Source organism: Manacus vitellinus, unplaced genomic scaffold (genome assembly GCF_001715985.3).
Source record: "Manacus vitellinus isolate BGI_N305 unplaced genomic scaffold, ASM171598v3 scaffold_27_pilon, whole genome shotgun sequence".
Taxonomy (NCBI): domain Eukaryota; kingdom Metazoa; phylum Chordata; class Aves; order Passeriformes; family Pipridae; genus Manacus; species Manacus vitellinus.
Genome location: NW_021940039.1, coordinates 6,269,900 through 6,297,124, shown reverse-complemented (window position 1 = coordinate 6,297,124; position 27,225 = coordinate 6,269,900). Strand labels below are relative to the sequence as shown.

Sequence of the window (27,225 nt, the reverse complement as noted above, 5' to 3'; positions counted from 1 at the left end):
CCTCCTGTCAGGGACTTGTAGAGCAAGAAGGTGCCCCCTGAGACTCTTCTTCTCCATGCTAAGAAATAAATCCAGCTGATTCCCTCCTGGTCTCAGAGCACAGGTATCCAGCCAGCCCTTGCTTCAGACACCTTTTTATCACCTTGTGACATGAAACATAACCCCCCATCCCAGTTTGGGGTAGGAGAGGGCAGGGGTGCTGAGGGGATGCTGGGAGCAGCCTTGAGCGCTGCAGTCCAAGAGTGCATCGATAACACTCTCAGCTGAGTGAAGCTGACACTGCTGGAGAGCTCAGATTACAAGGACCCAGACTTTATGAGTGGATTTATAGCTGAATAAAAGCCTTGAATTACAGTCAGAGATGTAAGGAACCAACAAATCCAGTCTGGCCCCCGCAGCAAGTTTTGTTAACCAAATCAGAGGCCACCTGCACTACCAGCTATGGCTCCTGAATGACCTTCAGGGTTAGCTCCTGGTTGGGTTGTTATTTGAGAAAAAAATTGTACAAGGCCTTTATTTTGAGAACTCTGTAAGCCAGGTTCTTCCAAGGGGATAATTGGACTGCAGAGCTTTCAATTTTTCTGGGAAATTTCTCTGAACAGAGTGTTATGGATACTGCAGAGATGAGCAAAGTCCAGCAACACTCAGAGACAGGTAAACAGTGTCTGAACATCCCTGACTCATCACCACCACCATTAGCCTTGGTCTTGCTGTCTTTGCATTTAAGAATTCCATCCTCCCAGGTCCTCAAAGGGAGAATCCTTCCCAGTGCTGGTGACCTTGGTGAGAATTATCCCAGGAAAAGTCTGGCCACAAACAACATCACTAAACCGTATCAGGAAAGAGATGCAGACACACAGTATCTCTTTAACAGACCTTTATTAGCAGACTGTTCCCTACATGAAGAATCCGAGTTAGATTTGCATTATAACAATTTGTGGTTACAGCTACAAAGATGGTTGTCATTTTGCATTGATTTTTGCATTCTGATATTCATATTCTCATTAGGCCACACTGGTAGGAAGGAGCCACTGCAGAATTTATGACAGGTCTCAGGAAGAGGGGGGGTGGAAAAAAATCATCACTAATCCAGATTGGTTAGATTTCCAAGTGGCTGCTATTGACAGCACTGAGAGTTAAGGCAGAGCCTCACCTGGGAGACTCTCCATGAACCACCAAAATCTGTCCAAAAAAAAGCAGCTGCTGAGTGCTAGCAAATCCTTCTCCAATTTCTCATACACATCTCCACAGTGTCCTCCTGCATGTGGTGAGCACTCACTCAGCAGCAGGGTCTTCTGATTCAGCCTCAAAGCACTGATTCAGCTCATGTCCAAGTGCAAGTTTCCTTCCACCTCTCTGGAAATGTGTATTGTCTTTAGTCCCTGAGATTTCTCTCCTCCCCCCTCACCTAAAAATTCCCCAAATTGCTCTTAATTAGCTGTTGTGACATCCAACATACACAGACCTTCTACTTCCCAACTTCAGCCATCCACCCAAAGCCTTTCAGCCATGCACAGAGGCAATTCCAAACTAAGGCAAGCCTCACAGTGCACCCTCTCCCTAAGCTTCTGCTTCCTCACCTGCTCCCTTCTCTCCTATGGCTTCTTGCTACAGAATTTCTCTGGGCTGAGGTCCTCCAGCAACAACCCCAGATGTGGAAAAGGCAGCTCAAGCCCCACAGGGAAGGTACACGAGTGACTTTAGCGTCCCTCCCCACGACTCAGCTGTGTGATGTGAGAGAACTAATAGAGAACTTTTTAAAACAGGAGAAATATAAGCACAGTAACAATATTTAAACAAGTCTATAAAAATAGTCTGACATAACTCTGTTCAAATAAATACAAAATAAATATGCTTTAAGCAGTAAAACAGTGGAATGCAACGCTGGTCCATTTTGCCCAAAATGAAAAGTTGAATGAGGATCTTCCAGGCCTCAGAAGTCGGATCCTATTAACTAAAGCAGCCCATAATGCAATCAGAGAAATTTTAAAGCCATCTCTTTCCCTTAGCCTTATGAAAAGCACCCTTTGAAAGACGAGCAAGCATGTCTTCAGGACTGAAAGCCCACCTCTCCCAGTGACCACCAGCCCCTCTCCCTAACACCCCTTCCCACAGCGGACATTCCTGACTTGGGGCACCCATGGAAACCTGAACATCCATCTACCAAGAGGTCTAAAGAGAGAAATAGCAGCTTAGGCACGGGGTTTGGAAAAGGCCCAACAGCTCTCCTTGGCACCAGGCAGAATGGAATCGAGAGGTCCATGCAACGCTGCACAGGGGCTCTCACGTCGTGCTGGGAGCACAACTGCACAGGAGCTGTGAAATATTGTGTTTGTTCACTAAAGCCATGCATCACGGTGCCGGTCAGCCCAGGGCTCTCCTGCCTTCCCCTTCCCAAGCCCCTGCTGAGTATAAGACAAGCCAATCCCGGCATGCAAAGGATACAGGCATGCAGGCTCTAGTCTGCTGCTTCTGTTAGTAAGTGCATCTTGTTAGTGGGTTTATGAGACACACTTAAACCTATAAAAAATAAATAATTCTAATTCTTCATCAGGCTGGCTTAAGCAACCTTCAGCCTGACTGGATAAACCACTGCCCACCAGCCCTCCAAACCAGTATAGATCAAAATTACATTTCATGTCAAGTCTTGGAAGCAGAACATGAATGTCTCCTACCCAAAGGAATATTTGTAAACATTATAACAAGCCCGGTGTGGCAGCAGCTCCTACACAAGGTTTGTACAAATTTAAACAATGGGTAGGAAGTTAAACAACTGAATGGAAAAAGCAGCTGTCTGAATGGAAAAAGAAGCTCTTTCAGCAAGTCAGAAGGTGCTCATCTGTAGGCAAACAGCTCTGTACAGGCAACAGGCTGAGGGCAGACCTGTAACCCAGATCTTTGCTACTCTGTCATACTGCTGGGAACTGACCTCAGCAACTCCTGCCCTAAGATTCTCTCAGGAGTTCACCTCCTGGTCTCCCAAAGGCCCAACAAAAAGGACCACGTGATGGTTTATGTGGAGCTCTGAGTAGCAAGATGGCAAAGGACACCAGATCCTCCCCTCCCCCTTACTGACTCACAAACAATCTGGGATTTCACAGCTTTGCTTAGTCAGCTTAGTGTCGACACATTCACAGAATGAGAGATGGCTTATACGTCTTGGGATCGCATCCCAAGATTTCAGAGTTCAAAGTCCTCAGCATCTCCTGGTCACCGTGAATCCACGCCCAGAGTCATCTTCAAGTTCTCATACACCACATAGCTGATGCTCACAGCTGGGATCACCTTCATAAAGTTGGGCGCCAGACCCCGGTAGAGCCCAAATGCTCCCTCTGTCTTCAGGATGTGTTTGAACAGTCCCCTCATTGTCACCTCGGGAGCACCCTCCACTGAAGCTGCAACAGGGAAAGACACAATAAATAATGCAGCCTAGGTGGTGGAAACACGTTAAGAGCAGTTCTGGGTCACATGCTTCCAGATGTTCACAGAGCAAAGGTGCTTTGTGGGGGACAACATTAACTTCTCAGCACACCATGGTCATGCTGCACATCACCACTATTTTCTCAAACTGCTGTACAGACACCCTTAGCCAAAACTCCTGATCTAAGCAAAACAGAACCTCTGTCCTGGAAGTCCTTGGCCCCAGTTGTTGAAGGGCAGCACAAAGTCCACTTGCAGCATCACAAACAGCCCACGTCAGCTGCACGGGCCCAGCTGAGGCTGTTGTCACAATATTTACACTACAGAACCTTTACCCTGCTCAGAAACCATGGCAGGAGTTCTCACTGCTCCCAGTAAGTTCTCACCTTGGGCCTGCATGCGTGTCCTCACGAGAGCCAGTGGGTAACTGGCAAGCTGTCCACAGGTACTGGAGATGGTGCCACAGGCCAGCAGGACAAAGACCCCGGGGTCGGCACTGTTGACGGCATAGCGTTGCAACCAGGTGTTCTTTAGTGTCTGGAAGGAACAAGCCCAAAGTCAGCAGTGAAGAAACAATCAAAAGAATATCACATTTCATAGAAGATCCATCTTAAAAGGCTCAGGAAGCTATGTGCAAGCTCAGTCAGAAGCACAGGGCTTCTCAAATCTTTTTAGGCTTCTGCTACTGTAGCATCCCTGGGAAAATCTCTTTTTTAGTTTCCTGCTGCAATTTTCTCATGAAAAGAAACAAGTGACCATGCACGATGCTGACTGTGGTTTATGAAGTAGAATCATTGTATTGGATTATCTTTTAGGCCATTTGGGGTAAAAAAAAAAATCCATTTGTGCCTCATAAGGCTGATCAGGAAAGCTTTGATAAATTAATTAAAGTCCTGTAGTGACTGACAGGTGTGACAGTGATAAAGCCACACAAGCGGCACAGCCCTATAACAAGTTAACAATAATATACAATGTAACATAATATAATAATTGTTAGTTTGAAGGCTTCATACCTCATAGACTGCCAGGTCAATACCAGCATATGGAATGATTCCCAGCATGTTGGGGATGTAGCCTTTGTAGAAGGCAGACATTCCTTCCTTCGTAAGGATGTTTTTGGCACAGTCCAACATGCCCGAATATTGTCCTGTCTTCCTTAGAGCCATCCGTGTTTTCAGAACCTGGGAGACAAGAATAAATACTAAGAATAAATACAAGAATAAATGCCTAAAGGAGAATCAGCAGGAGACAAACGTACAGACAATGTCATTAAGAGCATAGACAGCCAGGACAACAGCAGTGTCCTGACAGCAGCACTTGATATCACCTCCAAGAACTCATCAATTATCACAGTGCTGGTGTTCTACCCACATTTTCCCATCCCTGCCCTTGCCACGAGCCCCCCTGGGCTGGGCTATCCTTCCTCACCTCCATGGGGTAGATGCTGCTCTGTGCAATGGCCCCAGCCAGAGAACCAGCCAAGAGCCGCTCGTGGATCCTCAGCATCTCCTGGTCAGTACCAATGAACCGCTTGATCTGCAGAAGCCAGAACAGACAGACATTGAGGCTCCATGACCTATCTCAATCACCTCCTTCTTCTAAGACTGTCCTTCTGCAGCCAGACTTGTCTGTGCCCTTTCACTCACCTGCTCATAGGCCATGAACTTGATGGCCGATTCGGGTGCGATCTTGAGCACGTTGATGCCGTTCCCGCGCCACAGTGACCTGGGACCACCCTCCCGGATCATCTGAGTGAACCCGCCGATGATGCACATGTTGTTACTGCGGGAGGCATGGACCTGGGAGGGAGAAGCAAGCCTGGATTAGTTCCAGTCCCCATTACGACAGCCCTACGCTTTTCCGTAATCCAGGGACAAAAGGGCGCTTTTTTATTTATCCAGAGATTTGCCAAGGCTTTAATCCCTCCCAGATAACTACTACAATGGGAAAGCAAGATTCTTTTCTTTTTTGCCAAGTCTAGCGTTAACTAATGAATCTAATCAATATCTCCCCTCTGGAATGGGAGGAAAGGTTAAATAGGCTGGTTTTTTCCCATACCTAACTTAGGATCAACTACCCATCAACTTCTCAGCTGGTTCACGAGCAGGTGCAGTGACAAAGCAGGCTAAAATCAAGATCTTCTAACTCTTTTCTAATACTGAGTACAAGCTCTGCCAACTGAACACCACATCCACTTCAACTCTCATGGCCTCAGGGGCCTCTCAAGTGAACACAGGACTTGAACTTGTTTCACCAAACCCCAGCTTTTCCACAAAGCTGTCTAACTACTGACAGTTTTCACATGTCTACCTCTCAAAAGATTCTCTGTATTTTTTCTAGTCAATGAAGAATAACTTTTTAACATGGCTTCAATCACTCAAATTATCCAAAACGCTTTCAAGAATGGCAGTATAAGAGGTTAACCTTGGCCACAGTGCTGTACTGTGCTGATGAACATTATCACCTCCTAGGCATCCATGAATATTAAAGGAATCTGCTCAGGTGTTCAAACAAAGTGGAACTGCTCCATCATACCTGCATGAGCACTTTCAAGCGGTCCAAGGGAGCTGTACAGGTTCTGGACACGGCACCTGCACCTCCACCTGCAACCAGATGTCTCCACCACATCCCTGTCTGCCTCTCTTCCACTGTGAACTCATCAGGGACAGTCAAGTTCTCTCCTACATCAAAGATCTGCAAAAGTAGAAGGTGTTGAGAAATGCTTCATTGGCCAGTGATTCTGCCAAAGTTTTACTGCTCTTTGTCAGTGCAAAGTGTTGAAGTTCTGGATATGCTTATTCCAAGTCAGCAGCTTATCTACAGCCGTTAACTGCTGTGTCTGGCCACAGGAGCTGCCACTGCTACACAACATGTCACAGGAGGAAGATTTCTGTCCAAGAACCTGGCAACTGCTGAACATTTGTCTGCATCAAAACACCATGGATCATGGTTAGGAACAAACCGACCAGCTGCAGGCAGCTGCATGGAAAAAAGGCTGGACCTTTCTGGAATCTTCCAAGCTCGCAACCAGTTAAACCTTATTACCTACTATTCACACACAGAAATATCTCCAGGAAGGATGGCTGCCTGTGGAATCAGTTTCTAGTTTTAACAGGTCCTGAACCAGTCAGGGCTGGCCAGTGGCAGGAGCTCTCAGAGCTGCCAAGAGAACACCCTCACCTCCCTGAAGAACATGCAGTTATCACTTGTGCCTCCAGCTGCGCCAGTGATAGGTGGCAAGATCACCAAACAGGAAGCAATTTAGCTTCCAGGGCAGCTATGAACCATGAAGAGAAAGATAGGGACTGTGATAGCAGCTCCTGGGGAACAAGAAGTTGGGCAAAGACCAAGACTTGCTGCAGAGGAACTATTTCTTACCGTGGAGTGCTTCCAGTACAGGATGATTTCAGGAATGTTCTCCACTGGGTGCAGCAGGTGATAGTCTCGCCACTCATTCCAATCAATTGTCATCGTCCCATTTTTATCCATGCTAAAAAGATTTATCATCAGATGAGTACAGGCTCCCACTGGGTGACAAATTCCTCCTCCCCTTCCCTTTGATTATTCAGGCTTACACCAAAAAAAGCTTTGCAAAGCAACTACTAAAAGACTTCTAAAGAGACACAAGACAAGGCTAGGAAATCTTCTATTCACCAGACAGAGAGGGCTCTCTTTCCTCCCCTCTCTCTCCCTTCTAACCAGCCCACAGCAGTAGTTGGACCCCCTCTTATCAAAGTTAGAGACATAACTAACACTAAAGGGAAAATTATACTTACTAGGTGACAGGACCCCAGAAGTGTCCCGTCCTTATTCTGACACACAGGCAAACAGACAGAGGGAAGGTAGCAGAGGAAAAAAAGAGGAAAAAACAGCACAAATAAGTGGTTGTTAACATGTTAGTGCCACATGCATAAAGCACTCGGCATTTCCAAAGAGCAACTGCACAGTCCCTCTCCAAAGCAGCAAGCTCAGGGCAGCTGGACAATCAGACAGGGATGCAAATAGCTCAGATACAAGCACTTCCCCTCAACAGGTCAGGGAGAGACTCTGACAGTAACTCTCCATAAAGCATTATGACTTTATTACTTTAATTCATGGGGGAAAATCAAAATTAAAAGTAAAAGGAAAAAAGGGAGGAGCTGAAGTAATTGGAAAGTGTGTACAGGGTAAAAAGAGATAGGTGTTCCACGTCCCTACATTTCTTTCTAACCCCCTCAACATAAAACAGAAAAACCAATGGAATCTTCACCTCTTGAGTATTTTCTCAGCCTGCTGTTCAGAGATCTTGACTCCCAGGTCCCGCAGGGACTGTACAATCTCCTGGGCGTCGATGCGGCCTGCAAAGATCAGCCAGTGAGCTCAGGTACATGTATGACAAGCTAACACAGGCACTTAGTCCATTCATGAGCATACTTACCATCATTCTTTTTATCCAAACTCTTGAAGACCAGTCTCAGCTTCTTTTCATGGTCTTGGAGATAGTGAACAAATTCCTCAAAATCCAGCTGTCCATCCAGGTCCTTGTCTCCAGCCTTCACAATTTTCTGTTCAGAAAACAGTAAAAACCTGTCAGTCCCTTTGTTCATTCAGACAGGTCAGCCCTTTCTTCTACCATATTTAAAGATCTTTTCCTACATGACTTTGACTTTTCCTCCAGAGCGTCAACAACAGAATTATAATTCCTCAAAGAAATTTGAGCAAAGTAGTAGCATAGAAAAGTCACCTGAATCCAACTGTCTTCCAAAGTTCACTATGCAGGCAGAATGCCTCAGGCTTTTATCAGGGACATTCTGTTAGTGTAATGTATCTGATCTCAGGACTGTATCTTAACACCTTACAAAGTCCTTGTGAAGGTTCTTGAACTAAGTATGAGGCAACAGATTTGCATTAAAACTGAATCACAGAACTCGAGGTAATAAAAAAAAAACTGAACAGAAGGAATTTCTTGCCTGCTACGATCCTTAGAGAAGTAAGCTCCCTCTGGCAATAACTAATTCCAACCAGCAAAAGCCTGTCCAGGTCTAGTGAACACAGTCAAAGATAAAAACCCCTGTGAACTGGTTTAGGCACCCTGAAGCTATTTGCTTTAATTACACAAGTTTCCATGAGATGCATATAGAGCAAGAAAAGGTTCTTAGTAGGACAAAACTAAAATCAAGATCAAACTGTGCCAGACATCTAGGACAAGGTAAATGACTAATTAACTCACTGCAGCATGAGGCAATAGCCCATGGACTGCCCTAAGTAAGGGCATATGGCTGCATGACAGGAGAGGTGATCTCCAGACTGCAAGAATGTGGCTCAGGGAGTTCCTATTTCCCTTCTTGTTCAGTCACTTGCCTTTGACAGCTTTTAACTCTTTTTCAACATCAATCAGTGAGCAACACTAAATGAAGTATGATTCAATCCACTGCATCACCCAAAGTTTTGTTTCAATGCTTGTAACATTTATGTTAAGAGCAAATGGGTTGTCAAGGAAGCTCTGAGCTGAGATCAAACACTGGGTTATCCCTCCATTCACCAATATTTTGTTCAATATTCAGGCTTCAAAGGTAATAGGCAAACCTAAGCTTACTGTGATATCTCCTCACTCTATGACCACCAGTCCCCTTCATAAGCCTTAAGTCTTTGTTTCAATGCCATTTTAAATTACTTCAGTACTAAATAATTTGCTATTAAAACTCTCTCACCCACTAAGTCCTGTCTCTTTAGCCTTAATGCTATGAGGATTATTCCTAATCACTTTCTGAACCTTAAATAAGAAAGTGCTGTCCCAGCTGCCCTGACCTCCGAGGTATGCCCAGTATTCCCAACATGCCATTTATCATATGACTGTTGTAAAGTTCAGATACGACCTCACATTCAACTTCTGGGCTAAATATAGACCAACACCCCTCGTCTGTCAGCACACTGGGCTTGAACAGCTGAATCAGGGCTTCCCCTCTCACTGGCAACCCCCAACCAGTTGACAGGCATTCATAATTCGGAGGCTCTGTAAGAGAGATGTGACTGTGCAACTGCTCCTGCTCTCTCAGCACACCCTAACAACCGCAGAGAGGTGCCACGAGTGATCAGAGACCACAGGCCATAAAAGCTTTGCTCTGCTCACCTTCCTCCCCCACAATCACAGAGCAAAAACACCGTAGGCCTGACCGACAGTAACCCACAACACACGTGTGAGGGGGGTGGGAAAGCCAAGCTCCCAGCATCTTCTCCAGAGATGTGAACAAATATCTGCCTGCAGCTCTTCGCCCTTAACAGCAAATATGAAATCTGGTCACTGACAGCTATTTTGGCCACAGAAGTTCCTGTGGTCACCTGCACAGTCACAGCCCCTGCAGTGCTGTGGGACCTCACACACTTCCCAGCTTGCAGCATCCCATTTATGTCTCTGCACAAAGGTATAAAAAGCCTCCCCAGCTTTGCTGATCAATAATCAGCTCTCTGGGCTGACAGCCTGGTCATGAAAAAGAAGTAGCGACAAGATGGATTTAGTGCATCTCCCTTCCGAAGCAAAAGGTTCTTGCACAACCTCCCCCAGCTCAGCCCACCCACCTCTGGCTGAGTCACTCACACGGACCCACTCTCCTGCTCACAGCACAAACCTGCTCTCCTTCACCAGCTTGAGCTGACACTACATTACACACCTCCTGTCAGAAGGAAGGCAGGATGCAAGAAGAAGGAAAAGGAAGAGGATGTGGAAACATATCTGAGCAGACCAGTTGAAGCAGAAGACTGTAATTTGGAAAACCCCTTTCTCTATTTAACTCACATTAAATCAGCTGGTTTAAACAGTCTTGGAAGCACCGAGATCTCACCCAATTCAGAACAAAAGAATGAGAAAGAAAAAAGTCCACTCTACGCTGCTTCAGCAATCCCTGCCAAGGGGCAGGAGAAGTGTGTCCATGCTGTACTCAGTTATTACAACAGAGCCATCACAGACTTCTCCCCCTTCCAATCAGCCACTCGGGGTGTAGAGACCACCCTTCCATCACTCCCTCCCTCCCATTCCTCCCTCGGGGCCATACCTGCTTCCACTGGCGGTAGGTGGAGAACTCCTGGGAAGGAATGAAGAGGCTGAGGCGGAAGATAGATTTGAGTTCGGCCGGCAGCCCCTTCGACTCAAAGTATTCAAACTCCGTCTCCCCGAGCACCGGCACGTACAGACAGAGGCAGAGCATCTTTCTGAGCCCCAGACTCAGCTGCCCTGCTCAGACCCACCAGGAAGGAAGGGAAGTAAAACTGAATGATTCCCCTCAGCTAATTTCAGTGCGTAGTGGAAAGGAAATACCAGCAAGTCTCATGACACATGCCTATGAGCGAGGCTGGCTCCGGCGGGATTGGCTGCACAAGCCCTGCCCTTCTACTTAAAAGGGAAGCCGGGGCTGTACAGTCCCACCCATCTGACACAGAGCAGCCACGTGAGCTGCTCCCATTGCTCAACACCTGACTCCCATTAACACAGAACCCTTACATCACACTCACCACCAGTTAACTCTTACTGGGTGTCCCTCTTAGCTCAAGAGGCTTTGGCCAAGGGCCACGACATTCACTTGCTGTTCCTTACATCCCCATCAATCTTTCCTGATCCTGTTCTCACCTCTATGGGGATTTACACAGGCAGCACAGTAAGGATCAGTCTTGATCATAACCTTTCCCACCATGCAACACAGGAGAACTCTCACTGTCTTCCAGAAAGTTCTTCTAAAACACAGTAACAGCAGGATGCCTTCATACACGTTTAGGATATCCAGTTTAAGCAACAGTCTTGAAATTCCACTTTTACAAGGTTACTTTGCTGTACCAGAGTTGATTGGCTTTGTTGCAAGTTCTCCTAAAACGACTTGTGTCAGCTAGGAACAGGCAATCCCTGCACATCAAGATCTCTCCCCTCTGCAGCACTCCAGTGTTACTAACACAGCAGCAATAAAGCCTGTGGAGGTTTGTCATTGTGCCAAATACACAGAAAATCACCCAAATCAAGGGCAGGCTTCAAAACAGCCCCAGCTGTTTCTAAGCCTCCTAGCTAAGCATCCACACAGCAGTTACACCAGCTTAATATTTTCCCTCCTCTTCCGACCACAATTAAACATTGCAGTCAGATCTGTGCTAAGAGAAGTGGCACGGGCAGAACAACATTTTCCAGCTTCTACCCTTGACAATTTAACTGCTTTGCAAGCGAGTTCCTGAGGTCTCATTAGGAGCAAGCCAGGCTGGAGGGAGCGTGGCACAAGCACCATTTAATGCAGATATAATTACAGGTTTCTGAGCATTTAGTGGAGTTTGATGTATGGGATAATACCAAGCTCACCAGAGAGAGTACCAGAATGCAACAACGCCACTCAGGACAGAATTATTGATTGCTAATGTGAATTGTAAAATAAAGTTATAGCCTTGATATTTATCAGAGAGAAGCTATCACACAGAGAAGATGCAGGAAGCCATAGCCCATAACCCAAACTCTAATCCTGTCTGCACCAGAAGTAACACAGTGTGTTTGCTGAGCTGGTTCAAGCCAGCCCAGATAACAGCTTTCGCCACCACTGCGGACACAACAACATTTTCTGGTGTTTGCTGTGTTCAAACAGCCTGCTTGGCAGAGCAAAGTCCAACCAGCACTCCCCTCCTCAGCCCCTCATGCACAGGGGGCTCTTACGTCTTTGCCGTGGTATTTTGTTCTTTAAAGCAAAGCCAAGGTCTGTAATGAGTTGTTTGTGGAGCTGCATGTCAATCACACAAACTGGGAATATTTAATCTGGGGCTTTATGTCAAGGATTTTTTTTTTTTAAAGCTTAATGGATCATGACCCACAGGGACTCAGTACCCTTGAGAGTTGTGACCTACAGTCTCCTCTGCCCTCCCTTGGGCACCTCACCAACCATGGCACCGCTGCCACGTTACCTAACCAGGCTTAACCTACCCCCTGCTGACGTCTCTCCACACGAAAACAAGATCTTCTCAGGGACTCCAGATCCTCTTAAAGATCAGCTGCAGCAGCTCACTGCATGCATGCCAACAGCACACCCCAGCCTTCCCACCACTCTCACTGCAAGCAGCGCCCCAGTGCTACATCCCCCCCACTGACCAGCACCAAACACCTTCAGCAGCCTGACCGAGGCGAGCAGGGCAGCTCCCCCCCAGCAACAGGTACTAAGTGAACAAATCTAACTCAGATTTGCTCCACAAAGCCTCAAGATCCTCAGCAGTCCTTCCCACGAGTTGCCAAGCATCACTATTATAGCTGCTTGGCAGCTCAGTTGCTATGCCAACATGATGCAGATTTTCCTAAGGAACTCTGTTTGGAGTTGGCAGCTAGAGACAAAAGGCAAAAATCGGCACATTTTAGGAAAAAAAGCCCTACTACCTACGTCATAGGAAAGGAGAAAGCTAATGAGGTTAAAGCTGATTTTAAGCAGGGTATTAATTACAGGACAGCAAGCTAAGAAGGAGAGACAGATTACGAATGAAGTTTATACCAGCAATTCAGGTTATAATGACAAAGGGAGCTTAAACAAGCATTAAGAAGTTTTTAGATTTCACCTAAAAAAATCCTGGTAAAGCTGGAAGTACTCAAAAGCCAGGCAGCTCTCCAAGGCTGCAGGGATCAGCACTTCTGGGACGTTAGCATGGGGTCACTGCCCAAGTCTCAGCACACACAGAGCTGGTCCTGCTCTCCCAGCCCCTGTGGGCAGCACACCCAGCCCAGGGCTTCAGGCATGAGCTACAGATAGTACATCCCTCATTAGCACTGTCTATTCCTGATCAAACCAAGGACAGGGCACAGAGCACCAAATAAGGTCACTCCTCCCTGATACTTCTTCCACCCACCGATTCTGCCAATGAAGCCATTTTTGGGTGATGTAGAGCCAGCCTGGCTGATATCCTCTGCTAAAGGGAGCAGTATCTGGGTTTGTCTACCTTCACAGCTCACTGTTCTTGTCATCAAGGAAGCTGCCAACTCATTTTCATTTTATTTATAGGATTTGGTTCTTCTTTAAATCTCACGAGTTACCAGTTTCCATACCCTGCCATTCCAACACTAACCTTTCCAAGTCATTTGTACTCTTCTAGGCATCTGCTTCATCACTGATTTACTACATCAGCTCCAGAACGTACCTCCCAAAGGATGGAAAGATGCAGCCATACAAGGAGCAGCAAAGTATGCTGTTTAATTTTGAATTTACTTTGCTAAAAAAAAAGTCTCTAAAAATATCAAGTGCCAGCGAGCGTCACAGTCACATAACATCCTCCTTCAGAGGCAAAACAGTTCCTGGGCCACAGCCCTATTGCTCGAAGGTTTCACTGCGTTCTGCTGACTTGGTTTCCTCGAATTTCTAGAAACTAGCTTATAATTAATTGGACGGTACAGAAAGTCCTCAAAAAACACAGAGAGTATGAAGGAGGGGAGTTAATAATTTAAGAGACCCCAGGAGAGTAAAGAGGTGCAGCCAGCCAAAGCTTTGCAAGGGAAAGGACAGAGACCAGGGACAGCAGACAACACTACGCAGTCTTTGACACAAAGATAACCAGGACAGGTGACCTGTTCCACTGACAACAGGCAGATCCAAAGTTACAAGTCCAGATAGTGACATCAGGGGCAGATTATACGTCTCTCCTGTGTACACACACCCGGGGCAAACACAACACATCGGCAATCAGTATTTTCTTCCACGTTTGCAGAAACAGCCTCATGTTGAAATCGTTACCTTCAGGTAAGGTTCTGAGGAGAAACACACCAATGACAAGTGGGGATTGAAGAGCCAAGGCCAGGAAGCCCCTCCTCTCAAGTTTATTGATACATGGCAATTCCTTAACATCAGTATCAGGAGTCACATTTTTTGTGTTTTTAGCAAATAGGTAGTTACAGGTGTTTTTACAAAACAAAGTGGCCTACCAGTCAAGAGACTTCTCCCAAGGTCACAGCCAGCCAGTGGCAGAGAACAAAAGCCCCCACATCTTCTATAAACACCAAATAATACTGTTTGCTCACAGTGGTTTATTATCTCTCCCTAAGGCTGTATGAGACTTTTCCCAACACTTCTCCTTCAGACAGGTAATTAGAACACTGATATCTGATCAAGCACAAACAAGTCACTGCAGCTTAACAAGTTGCTGTCCATCAGCAGAGCCACAGTGGCTGGATGCAGCATTAGCTGGCCTGAACTGCAAGGTAAAACATATCTGCATAATCCTCAACAGAAGAGCTTTACGCTGTGTTTTACTTTACAATCAGGGCAGGCTAAAATTACACAGTTACAACCTCCTGGCAGATGGGCAGTTACTTCCTAAGATGCAACAACTCCATTTTACCACATCTTTACCCTCTAGGTATATCTCCATTAGCCAATTTTCGGGTTACTATGCAGTAAAACTTCCCAGGGTCACACAGGAAAGAGGAGATTGGTATCAGCTTTCAGAGAAAGCTTAATTTCTAGGTGTGAACAGATGGACTCTCCCTGACTGAGGGACTATTGTTCCCTAGAAGACACCAGAAATTTTCAGCCCTACACTTGCAAGGCTTTCATCACAAGCTACTTCAGTTCAGAGCCTCTGTCCTTCTTCAACCTCTGTGCACCAAAGTCCTCCTCTTCTCAGGACGCGCATGCTCCTTTTTTGGAAGGAGATGCACACTGCTAACTGCTAAGGATAGACATGAAGGCAAAAGTCCCTGCAGATTTTTCAGTCTGATTCAAGCAGGGAGTGGCTTCTGCTCCCCAGAATGAGAAATGCCGTCCTGTTTCCATTCAGAACAGCAGCAGAATAGATATTAAGCTCCTCTACAACTTAAACCTGCACGTCCCCCATTTTAAAAAGAAACCTTGCAGCAACAACCACACCTGATTCCCTGTCAAATAAGCTGGATCCTGAAAGTCACACACCCTTGCAGCCCTTCAGCATCATCCCCAGCTCCCACCTCTAGCAGGGGCTATGCCCAAGTCGTTCTCCCCTAATCCCAGGTCACACCCTTGGTCTTAAACCACATGTAGTCAGAGCTGACTGCACCATCCTCAGGGGAGACGGACAGCATTCCCTCCCCATCCTAACACACCAGAACCGCAGTCAGCCAGCACTGTGCTGGAAGCCCCAGCACTAAACTAAGCAGCTTTTGTTCACCTCCCCCCAGACAAAGCCTCACCATTTATTCTTTGCCAACTGTGCGCCCCCACCACCTCCCTGCTCTCCCATCCCCTGGGAACTTCCCATCCTCACGCAGATTTTAGTCTCTCCCTTATGCCACCCGCTCCCCAGAGACAGGCTTTACTCTCTTCCGGGCTGTGCCATTCAAATAATACAGCCAGTTACTCATTTGCCCAGAAGATGCAAGTTTTACCAGAGGCTTGCCAAATTACCAGAGACTGACTCAGGAACATTTTAGGATCTATCTGATCCGTTGCTGGTCTCCAGTGCAGGGGTGGGACTCACCACTAACCTGCATTATCATTCCCTGCCCTCTCAGTCATGTTGCTAAGGAACCCTGGAGACCCCACACACTCCTTCTCGCCCCTAAACAGCATTTTTTGCCCACTTAGAACATCATGTTTGGAAGGTTAGATCACCTCCTCTCTTCGGTCATTCCCCTGCCCCCCCTTCCTTTCTAACAGGCACACCCTTTTTCCTGTCCCTCTCCCCCCTCCCCAAATTCACACACACACTCCAATTGCAACAGCCCTTCTCCCACAGACCACACACTCAGCTGTCATGTGCACCAACCCCTCCTCAGGCCCCTGGATGTCCCATTACCTTTGGAAAATGCTCTGCGGGTCCAACCACCAGTAGGATAGTTGGTCTCCTTTCAGTGGGATCAGTCCCTCTGTCCTGTGTCTTCCCCAACATCTTTGGCCCTTTCTCCCCGGGGCCTGGAAGTGGGGTGGTGTTTCTGGCCTCATCCTCTTTTTCATCTGCAGGACCTTGGCATATGGCCCTGGGAAGGAAGCTAGACAGAAAATGCCACAGGGTCTGCAGCATTGCTGCTCCAGCGAGCATCCCGGGCAGGGAAACCCTGCGCGCTCGGGAGCTGCCCGCTGCCAAGGATGATGTGACTGCACTACCAAGCACCCCCAAGACGGGAATCGGCACAGCAGCCAGCGGGGAGGTTCAACCCAGCGACTCCACAGGCTCAGAATTCTTTACAGACCGCTCCTGCGGACGCTTCCTGCCTTTTGAAATTGCTGCTACTGCGGTCGTGCCTGGCCTGACAAGCAGCTCATTGTACCAGAGCCTCAGAAATCTGATGGCAACAGACAAAGCACAAGCCCCCTTGGCAAGGAGACGCCGAGAGACGCTGAGCTTTGGAGACGGCTTGGACCGAGAAGCCGAGACGCTGCGCTCAGGAGGCAAAGCTAAAGATGAGCTTCTCAGAGCTGCCAGTGGAGCGGCGCGTCCCGGCTCATCCCGGCGGCACGGCAGGGGAGCGGGGAGGCTGAGCAGCGATGCTGAGCACCCGGGCTGCGTCCCCACTGCAGCAGTGCCCAGCCAATCCTCGCTCCCAACGCTGCGGAGCTCCGGAGCACGGCAGCGCGCGCAGCCGGCCGGGAGCGCGCCCCGGGCCGCCCGCACAGGAGCGCGCCCGCGGGCACGGAGGGCAGCCGGGTACCCAGCCCGAGCGTGGAACACGCGGCCCCGAGGGAACGGGATGGCCCGAGGGATGTGTGTACCCGCGTCCGCAGCCTCGGCTGCGGCTCTTTGTTAGGGCGGCAGATGGCTGTGCGGAGGGAAGCCGGCTTTGCCCAGCCACGGCCGCATTAACCTCCAACTGCACTCGCTCCCGGGTCTATTATAGTCTCATCCGAGCCTACAATAGCTCTTTGGTGCTGCATTGTGCTGCTTCCCTTGGCGCCCAGCGCAGCACAGCGACGCGCCCACACAGCGTTTACGGCCATTCATCTGTGCAGGAGCTGCCCAGCTCTGCTAGGACCAAGGCTAGGACCAGCCACAGCAGGACTACGAGTAGATATCAATATACAGGCACAGATACCAATATATTCCCTGGATTTCTGCAAGAAATGCCACGCTTTCCTCTCTGCTGCCCCAGCAGCAATTGCTCCTCCACTGGTGAGGATATCGGCCTCCCACCACAAGAGTCAGCCCACCCTGGAGGAACCCAGTCGTATTCCCAGGTTCTTTGCATCCACAGACAGAGGGCACTGCACACCTCACTTCCAAACTGTTATGACTTTTCCATAAGTTTGGGGGGTTTAACATGCAGGGAAATGAGTACAGATCACAGCTTCCATCACTCAGGGCTCCCTACCCACCGTAACAAAGCAAGATCCACGGGGAGCAAAGGACGTCAGTTTTCAGCTTTTAACTTTTGAGAGTGATAGACTGCAGGACACTTCTGTTATACAGATATTAGATGTGAAATTAAGATCCAAAATCTGGAAGGTCTGCAAGCTTTAAGTAGCCAATCTGCAAATAAAGGAAAAACACTAAACATCACATTTGGCAACTTGCTAAAGTTGAATTCCTGTAACCGACCTGAGTAATGGAAAAAGTGAGAGACAAGCACATAGCAGACATCACATTAAAAAAGAATTCTTCTGCAAATACACCAGAATTACTTAGGAAGAAAAAAATGCTCTTTAATCACAAGGTCTACAAAGAATACGCAACAAAGTTTTTTATCTTAAAACTTGACACATGCCAAAAACTAACCACATAGAAAAAAATTTTAAAAATTCAGAGGCAGTAACACTGGGAGGGGGGTGTGGGAAAAGCCCTGCCCCTCTCCGAGGAATGGCACAGTCCAGCTCTGGTTGGGATGCAGTCAGAAGCCCAGGCTCAGGCACAGGCAGAAAAGACTGAGGAATTCTTGTCATGCTTCAATTATCTTGAGCTGCTGCCAGTCATCACAACTACAAGCACAAAAGTTAAACTACTTTCTAACACGAAGTGAATCACATCCTTTAAGATGACATTTGAAAGTTTTTAATGCTCTCAAGCCAGAAGAACAAAGCAGATTTTCTGAACTGGGCACGGTTCTTCAAAATCAGCTCCTATTAGCCTAAGACTGTGGTTTCACAAGCAGCTGTGAGCTAATCTGAAGCTTACTGCCACTAAAACAAGTCATCTCACACATCCACATAAACCCTGCGCTTACCTTGCTCCCCTGCTCCTCTCACAACCTCATTAAACCAGCCAAAAATTACAGAGCTTTCTGCTGGGGTAACCAGTTGAGGCTACTCATGGATGGGATCCAAAAAAGTGTGGAAAGGGCATCCAAGCTGCCTGTGGCTGCAGGCAAACTGCCCCACCATTCACAGAGCTACAAGCCATGATACAGAAGGCAAAGCACCCATGTGGGACTTGAGATTTGTCCTCTGTGGTCACTTAATACTTAGGAGGTCCCATTAAACAGCTGATGTTACCTGACACTACTGCAATTGTTGCCCTGCAACAGTATTAATGTAAGTGGTGTGTGCACAGCAGGGATCCCATCTTCCTTTGCTCATGCAGAGATTTCATAGGAAAATAATAATTTGTGCAAGAAATTACATGCCTGGGGTGCAATTATAGCAGAAACTCAGCAATACTTCCTTGGCCTCTGTCCTCACTAAAGGAAACCTCAGAGGAATTCTGCCACCACACTAATTCACACAGCTCCTTGAGAACAGACAGACTTTTCTAATCATATTTAGGAAAAAAAATTATTTTACCAAGTGGGAAATTTTATTAGGTCAGAATAATAAACCTAGTAACAGCAGGATGATTATAGCTAGAGGCAAGACAACTGCTCTCCTACAGGGAATTTGTAGGGAATTATTACCCTACCAACACCACCACAAAGCCAATCATTCACACGAGAGAAAAGATGCAATAAATACCGTGAGTCCCGCCTGAAGGGTGACACAAATGAACATATGAGGAGCAAGAATTCACTTTTTCAAGAAATCATGAACACCTAGGCCACAGTAAAACAGCCTTCCCAATCTCAGCTTCATTAGGAGACAGCCAGCCCTCCAACTCCAGCTGTTTGCATGATCCAAACCTGGGATTTAAGGCAGAAAAGCAGGAGGGCTGATCTGAACACTGGCTCTTGGCCAGCACACCAGTCACTGGGGACAGAAGGCGCCTGTGGCAGCTGGCCTGGGAGTCCTACACACCAAAATGGATAGTCATTAGATAGCCTGGGGAGACGCCGACAATAAAGTTCTGTAATCTACCCAAATGGAGACAAAACAGAAGGGAAAGAGCAAGAGAGCAATGTGTTTTGCTCAATTAAAACTATTTTCCTTAGTACCACAAGCTGTCAGAGGGAGATTTTGTTTAAGCCACAAATCCAAGTTATGTTGTATCTTCTTCGGCCACATCATCAGGCTACATCTTAGTACCTGTTAAGTCTAAAATTCCAGCTTTCAGACAGGCAGTTGCCTTTTCCAGGCTGGTAGTACCAGGCAGAAATTCAGACTTTTGCTTTAAGATGGCTTCTAGAAGATTTTTTTGAGTAAATGCACAGCATTTTCCCACAAGCATGTGAGCCTTGTCACCAACAAAGAGCTAACATGTGAAAAATGTGAGAGGGAGGGCAAAAAGGGAGCTGTGCTGGGAGCAGTGACCCTTCTCCTCCTGGGCACAGGAAGAGCTGGCACTGCAGTCGCCGTCTCTGGTTCCTCAGGTGACCCCTCAGGAACCATCCATGACTCACCTCCTTTGGGAGCTCTCCTGGAAGCACCCCAAGGAGCACTGCTGCCCTCAAGTGTGTGTGCCTGTCACCCACAGACAGCACCCAGCCCCCCAGCTGGGATGGGCCACCATGACTACCGTTACCTCTTATCTTCTCAAATGGAATTTCTGAAAGAGGAAAACATTAAGTACTTCAGACTTTTTAGAGAGACAAAGTTAAGCCTGCACAGTGCTTCTTAAGACACAAAATCTAAATGCCTTGGCCACTGCTGCTTAAATAATTAAACTGTCTGGTGACATTCAAGTAGGTTCATATATTAAGGTGACACAGCATAGCTCAGGGAACACTACAAAGAAACCCAGGTCACCTCATTACAGGAACCCTGGCACAAGCAATTAACTATCCTAGCTGATACATTCAGGCATCCAGGGGCCAGAGCCAAGTACAGAAATACAGACAGAGCTGGCCAAGGAGGGGGAACACACAGCCATTGCCCAGAACAGCAAGTTCCACCAAGGTCGTATTATATGAGGAACAGGGATAGACCAACAGACTAAGGGCATCCTTAGTACTCCAAAATTAGAAAATTAACTTCTTGCTGCACCAGAGAGCTAAGAAGGAAAAGACCCAGTGAGAAACGATGGCCCTGCAGCAGCCCAGGCCCAGGCTTGCCCTCACACAGTTCTCCTCAGGCTAAACCATGTAGGTTCACATACCAAACAGCTTTGCCTTTCCAAGCAGCTCATGATCTAAAAATTTCAACAATTTCTCTTAGAGCAGAATTCCCCACTATAAGCCACTCTAGCTGCCAGAAGCTCCCCTGCAGCTCCCAACATGAGCTGGAAAAACTAAGACATCTCCACTGTCTCCCCACATGGACACGAGTTATCACAGCTACGCTTCTCCACCCGAGACAAAGACTGGGTCGTCATTAAACCGTGCTCATGTCCCACATTCGGGGGACAAATATAGCCATAGGACATGAACAAGAACAAAGACTCATTTACCATTTGCTACAAGTAGGTCTGTAGGAAAGAACTCCCTCCCCCTTCTCCTCCTCCCTCCATGATACAACATATCATGTTGTACTGTGTGCAGCTGAGAGCACGGGGCTGCAGCACCATCATTTTTTAGGGCTCTCAAACAGGAGACCAAGTCCTTATTATGATTTTGATGTCATTTTATTAACACTTATCATCAACCATTTAAGGGTTCTGCTCAATATTAAGCCAGATTCATTCAAAAATAAAAATTAAAAGAAACAATAAGTATCCTGAAGTCTGGAGTTTTTTTACCTGCTGTTATCTCAGTAATCTGACAACTCCCTGAGAGGTGGGGGTTGACCTCTTCTCCCAGGCAACCAGGGACAGGACAAGTGGAAATGGCCACAAGCTGTGCCAGGGGAGGCTCAGGCTGGACATCAGGAAGAATTTCTTCACTGAAAGGGAGGTCAGGCATTGGAAGGGGCTGCCCAGGGAGGTGGAGTCTGGGTCCCTGGAGGGGTTCAAGACACAACTGGACATGGCACTCAATGCTACAGTTTAGTTAAAGTGGTGGTGTTTGTCAAAGGTTAAACTTAATCTTGCAGGCCTTTTCCAACATTAATGATTCTAATAATCCAGTTGTATGAGAATAAGGAGACATTTCCACTACTTATCAAGGTATCGAGCTCTGGTCACTAAAGAATGCCCCACAGAACACATGTTAAAAAATCAAAGCACTGCTGCATATTCTACACAGGCACATTCAGCTGCCTTGGATCAGTTTTGTTGTCTCATTTCACTCACTGGGGTTCCTACAGGCATTCACTTCCCTCCAGGGTTCAGAACAAACACCATCCTGCAGGAAGCAACACTGCAAGGCCACACCAGTGACACGCAGGATGCCTTTCTAGAAGAGACACTCTTACATAACACTGACATTTAAAACTTATGTGCTCCAGTCAAAGTGGCACCTACATCTCCCAAAGGTCAGCCAGCTTCCTTCAGTCGTTTGCCCCGCGAAAACAGGACAAAGGTCTCTGCTAAATAAACCTGAGAACCACCAGGCTTCTCCAGTTTGCTGCAAGGCTGGACAAAAACAATCCTGGAAGAACAAACATTCCTCAAGTTATACACCTGGTCCTGTACGTACATGAACATAAAGCAACACTTGCCTACTCCGTAATTTTGTTTGTTTGTTTATATGCAAGGGAAACATGCAAGAGCAAGTTTCTCTTGTATGTATTTACACCTAAAAATTGGCTTCCGACCTCCCCTTGAACACGGGGTGAACACACACTGCCCATTTCATATATTAATCACACCAAGGCAGGGCTGATGGCCAGAGATCCAAACTGAGAAAAGACTTTCACCGTGAAGGTGTGAGATTCCCTGCTCTCCAGCTGCTCCCTCCTCCTGCTGTCCCTGCAGGACCTCTGGCAGCAGGGTGCCAGCCCTTGTCCCCTGACATTCCCTGTCCCAGTGCACCCTCGGCCCAAGGCTCTCACTGTAGGCCAAGGCTATTTATAACCAACACTGAGCCCACAAGTTTCTCTTGTGCTAAAACCAACCCCTGTATTTCTTCTCAAAGCCTCTTCAGCAGCTGTCAAGAACTCATATGATTGATTACAAGGAGTTCATTTGCGTCATTAGCCTAAATCAGAGAAGGTAACAGGACCCAAAATTCACACCAACTCATCCACACCACAGATCTGAAGGCTTTATCTACAACTAAATCACTGACCTACAGTTCTGCTCTTGCACAAGTGCAAGAGAACAGGGCCTCCATCAAACCACACATTTCATAATTTACAAAGAGCAGCAACAGACCTCTGGTCCCTACAGACCCACAAAATATGATCTATTGTGCTTATTATTTTAATAAACATTATTCACAAATGTGTGTGGAGTTAATTAATGTGTTTTTGAAAGCAATTTCATCCTGTGTTAAACTGGTTCCCAGTATCCACATTTGTCCTTTGGGATTAGTAAGGAGATGGGTGGATGAGGACTTGTTGGCAAATAACTGCTGAAAGCAGCAGGAGGAAGGGTATCAACTGGAATTTCAATCTGTAACAGTGCTTCGCTTGTCTGATACAACCTTGTGTTGCTCAATCCTTCAGGATGAATTACAGAAGCCTGGCCAAAAGCTCTACAACTGCCCCAGCAGGATTCAAGACATACAAACCAGGAAGATGTAAAAATGCATATAGGTTTGGAGTTGTATTGTGAGATCTAAATGTATTTAGGTTTGGAGAGATATTCCAGTCCAGATTATGGAACTGTATTAGAATTCTGCTCTTTTTATCATAAACAGACTTCTGTTACACCATAAAAACTCAGGTCCTCCAATTCCAGATGGCTGTGAATGGAAAACAGGTGAAAGCATGACACAGGAAAGAGTCCCTGCTCCTTTTGCCCCTTACAGCTGTTGAGAATTCCAGTACATTGTGCATGGTGCAACACGGAGTCCTCAAAAGTTCTGGAGAGTCAAACAGTTACAGAAATAAAGAGCCTGAAAGGAAGAATTAAATGACGTCATGACAGGAGATAAAGTATTGATCAGAAACAAGATTAAATATTTTTATGCTTGCAACTGCTACAGTAGAGGGAATTTCTCAATCCATCCATGGAAGCACTTGCGAAAGAACTGATCTGTTATCCCAGAATGGCACGTGTGCAGCTGGAAGAGTCCACGGACACGTTTAAAAAGCAAAGTTGTTCAGAGGAAAGGCCTAAAGCAAACAGAACAGTGCAGTGTGACTTTGCTTCTTTGGTACGTGGGAAAAGGGAACAACAGAACTTGTGGGGGAGTTTGGACAGCCAAAACCTTGAGATGAAAGAGAAGATACCAGGCTAAGAAAGAAGCGATGAAAGATTTCAGCAGAATGGGAGCTGATGTAGTTTCCCATGGGGAAGCTGATACCAAGGGAGCAAAGGCAGTCACATATATTAACTGGGGAGAGGAAAATATCATAAGGCCAAGGAGGATATCATCATTAGGGCAGAGCAACAGGACACTTGGAACTGAAAAGAGACAAGGGTCATGTGTGCTCTGTTTCTTGCAGTGGAGAGAACTAGTCCAACAGAAGATGCTCAGCACCACCACAAAAGAGGCAGCTGCAGACAAAGTTCACCACTTCAGTGTGTCTCTAGGCAGCTGTGATTAATTCCACCAGTTCAGACTGTCTGGAACTTCAGCGGCAGAGATGAGTTTTTAGAATGGCACTCCAGCCCTGCAGTTAATCAAGATCAGTAGGAAAACAGTTATATTGGCAAACACACAAATATTACCATTACGCATTCTTTCAACAATAGGACATCTCCAGATACAGAGTAGAAAACACAGTTCTGGCTCAACTATCTGTATTTCCATTAAGTCCATACTTCCTGTTCCATAAATCTATATAAAAGTCAGAAAGCAGCAGTAACAGGACACTGCCCATTCCAGAAGTAGATAGAATTTAGCAGTAAAAGACTATCCCTTTACACAGTAGAACAAGAACAGCTGTAAAAAAATTCTTCACATGGTTATTACCACTTTACTGCCCAAGCAAAGTGAAGTATGTGGATTGCTTCATGCTGACCAGTGCAAGCAAACATTTCGTTACAAGGCTCACTGGTCTGGCACACTGTATTTGTCAAATGGTTTAAAGATAACAGCATGGGTAAAAAAAAAAAAAAAAAAAAAAAAAAGCACCGTTTATATAAGCAAATTCCACCTCAGAGGACATCTGAGTACAACCCCTTCTCTCCCCCACCACAGAAGGTCGCCTCTAAAACAGAAGGCAGCAATTTTCCAAGAATGCCACAAAGGGTTTTATCTCAGCAAGCACTCTGAAGCAGTGAAGGAGCCAAAATATTGCTCATTTTCTTTTCGAGTTCAGCCCAAAACTTATTGTTACCACGAAGGACTTTCAGCCTACTGACGCAGGGAGATTAGCAGCTCGCAGCTGAGATTGGTGATAACCTCACATTACCAGCCCAGTGTTTTCTCCATCTGCTCCCAAAACGTTGGAAGGCAACTCCCATATCAACTGTACTGCTGAATGGAAGGAAAAATAAAATGCACCAGGTAATTTACTAATCACAGGCAATCCATGTGATTTATGCCTAAACTGGGCTCCAAACACCATGGCCCGATACATCAAAAAGGTTTTTTATCTTGATTAAGCACTTTTCTTGAGCGTGACCTCACATTAGTTAAGCATTGAGGTGCCATAATTAGCTAAGGATGGAGCAGAAAAAAGACTGACTTATTAATAGAACTGCCTGGGAAACAGGAAGTTTATTTGATTTTCCTAAGAACCGCACTAGGAGGAAGCTTTCCAGCCAGCTCTCTGAGGGCTGTTCCCACATTTTTAACTGGAACTAGAGAGTTTTGGACTCTGCATCCTCGTTCTTTCTTAAAGGATGAGTTTTAACCTGCTAAAGGGATGCTCTGCCATACAAACAGTGCTTTGCAAACTCTAAGTGGTTTGGGTTGGAAAGAGAGCGTTCAGTTCCAACCCCCTGCCATGGGCAGGGACACCTTTCACGAGACCAGGATGCTCAGAGCTCCATCCAACCTGGTCTTGGACACTTCCAGGGATGGGGCAGTCCTCACACTATTCATCTAAGCAGCCACTTCCCACGCAGAGGAAGAGGAGGCAGAGGAAGCAAAAGGCTGAGGAACAATACTGACAGACAAGGGCTTCAGCAGAAAGACAGGATTGTTAAGCAGCATCCAGCCAGCGCTTCCCTTCGACAGCGAGTTCCAGTCCCCGCAGAACGGTTCCTCTCTGCCGCTCCCATGGCGTGGAAAGCAAAGAAACTTCTCTGCTGGGAAGCAAAAACGCAGTTTGTTTTTAAGGTGCTTCCTCCCTGGGCTGGAGAATGTCAGGCTGGATCAAGTAACATGCATGGGAAGAGCAGGGAATGCAAACCCAGGCGGGCATGCGGGCGTGACCCAGAACATTCTGGGAGGTGAGGGAGTTTTGCCAGGGGTAAGGGACTGTACCCCAGGGATGGCAGCAGATCAGTGTCACAGGGCATGCACAGGTGATTGATGTGGTACAGTCAGATTTCAGTGCTAAAATTTACCCAGCAGAATATCATCATGGCAGTCGTGTTAATTTTAGAAACTAAGCCACTCACGAGACCACAGTGCCAAAGAATTCTCATATTTTACAGCAGCAACCAAAGAGAAATGTTAGAAGCTAAGGTGTTGGAGATTCAAAGTTAGAGAGGAACTAGAAACTCTAGAAAGGATGGGCATATGCAGATAAAGCACTCAAACTGAGGCGCCACTCCCAGAACAGGGAGAAAATATGAAACGTCACTTGAATTAAATATCTTTTCAGTGACTCAGAAGTTAAACTCTTCTTCCTTCCTGCAGGACTTAGGCACTGTGTCGTGGCACATCCCTGGCTGCACTCATGTGTTTATCTCCCATCCTCACATAATACTGAGCTTTTTTTATGGCTCTGCACATAGACTACAAAAGACTCGGCAGGGACAAACTGCAGCACTGAGGACAAGGCTATTGCTCTGATTAACAGACATGTAAATAGCACTAATTATGGTTAAATAGAGTACAATCATGTTGAACCTTGGAGTCCAGAACCCTCAGTGTACACAGAGCAGTGCGACCACAAAGGGCTTCTGACACTGAAAGAGAAAGCCAGTGCTGCACGTTTTGGTTTTTTATACACTCCGTGTGCAAACTGTACAGCACAGCAGCCTCCCTACACTTCAAGATACTTCCAACCCCTTCAAACAAACGAGTCTGGCGTGCATAAGCCTCCTTGGGCAAACCTGAGTAGCAACACTGTGCCAGACGGACTCATGTGAGGAAACGCGGTGATGCAATAAAATTCCTGACTGCAGGAACCCCTTCTAAAGGATCTTTTACTAGTTTAAGTCAGCATGCAAGCTGCCCTGTCCTCGGACCTGGAGAAAGGCCATTTCCTTTATGGTCTTCTTCCTGTCCAAGCAACAAGTTTTCAACCTTATTAACTGCGGGCAGTTAATACTGTACGTGCCTGCAGGGAGCGAGCAAACCGACTCCTCCGGGCTCAGTGTGCAGGTCGGCAGGGTCGCTTTGAGGCGAGTACCCAGAGGTGCCTCCCCGCTCCGCGGGGAGCGGAGCAGCGTCGTCACATCACACAGGGAATGTCCCATCTCGCTCAGGGCACACGCCGGTAACGGAAAGCGGGTGCT

At 46.8% G+C, this 27,225-nt stretch overlaps 2 protein-coding genes across 5 annotated transcripts in view; one reads left to right on the top strand and one right to left on the bottom strand.

The window, feature by feature from the left end:
* Positions 1 to 860: 860 nt before the first annotated feature.
* On the bottom strand, positions 861 to 25,804 carry SLC25A25 (solute carrier family 25 member 25). Of its 4 annotated transcripts, none has more exons than XM_018074271.2 (10): positions 25,709 to 25,804; positions 7,838 to 7,964; positions 7,670 to 7,757; positions 6,799 to 6,910; positions 5,956 to 6,114; positions 5,067 to 5,219; positions 4,849 to 4,956; positions 4,434 to 4,601; positions 3,807 to 3,957; positions 861 to 3,395 (listed from the first exon to the last, which is right to left on the bottom strand). In XM_018074271.2, the coding sequence occupies exons 1-10, from the start codon at positions 25,748 to 25,750 to the stop codon at positions 3,211 to 3,213; spliced, it is 1,293 nt and encodes a 430-aa protein (XP_017929760.1). In that variant the 5' UTR covers positions 25,751 to 25,804; the 3' UTR covers positions 861 to 3,210. The 4 variants fall into 4 exon arrangements, with proteins under 4 accessions (XP_017929760.1, XP_008918383.2, XP_008918393.2 ...); XM_008920135.3 differs by lacking the exon at positions 25,709 to 25,804 and adding an exon at positions 16,162 to 16,413; XM_008920145.4 differs by lacking the exon at positions 25,709 to 25,804 and adding an exon at positions 10,449 to 11,012.
* Positions 25,805 to 26,977: 1,173 nt separating this feature from the next.
* The window catches only part of NAIF1 (nuclear apoptosis inducing factor 1), a 3,594-nt gene continuing 3,346 nt past the window's right edge, over positions 26,978 to 27,225 (top strand). Inside the window, exon 1 of the mRNA XM_029960590.1 lies at positions 26,978 to 27,091. Within this exon, the coding sequence (XP_029816450.1) occupies positions 26,978 to 27,091 (114 nt within the window). The remainder of the gene's footprint in view (positions 27,092 to 27,225) is intronic.

Coding starts and splice junctions, on each gene's coding strand:
- SLC25A25 (XM_008920135.3), bottom strand. CDS start 16,404: ATGCTCGCTGGAGCAGCAATGCTGCAGACCCTGTGGCATTTTCTGTCT. Junction 6,911..7,669: donor GCTGAGAAAATACTCAAGAG/GTGAAGATTCCA, acceptor AAATCTTTTTAG/CATGGATAAAAATGGGACGA. Junction 6,115..6,798: donor TGTACTGGAAGCACTCCACG/GTAAGAAATAGT, acceptor CTACTTTTGCAG/ATCTTTGATGTAGGAGAGAA.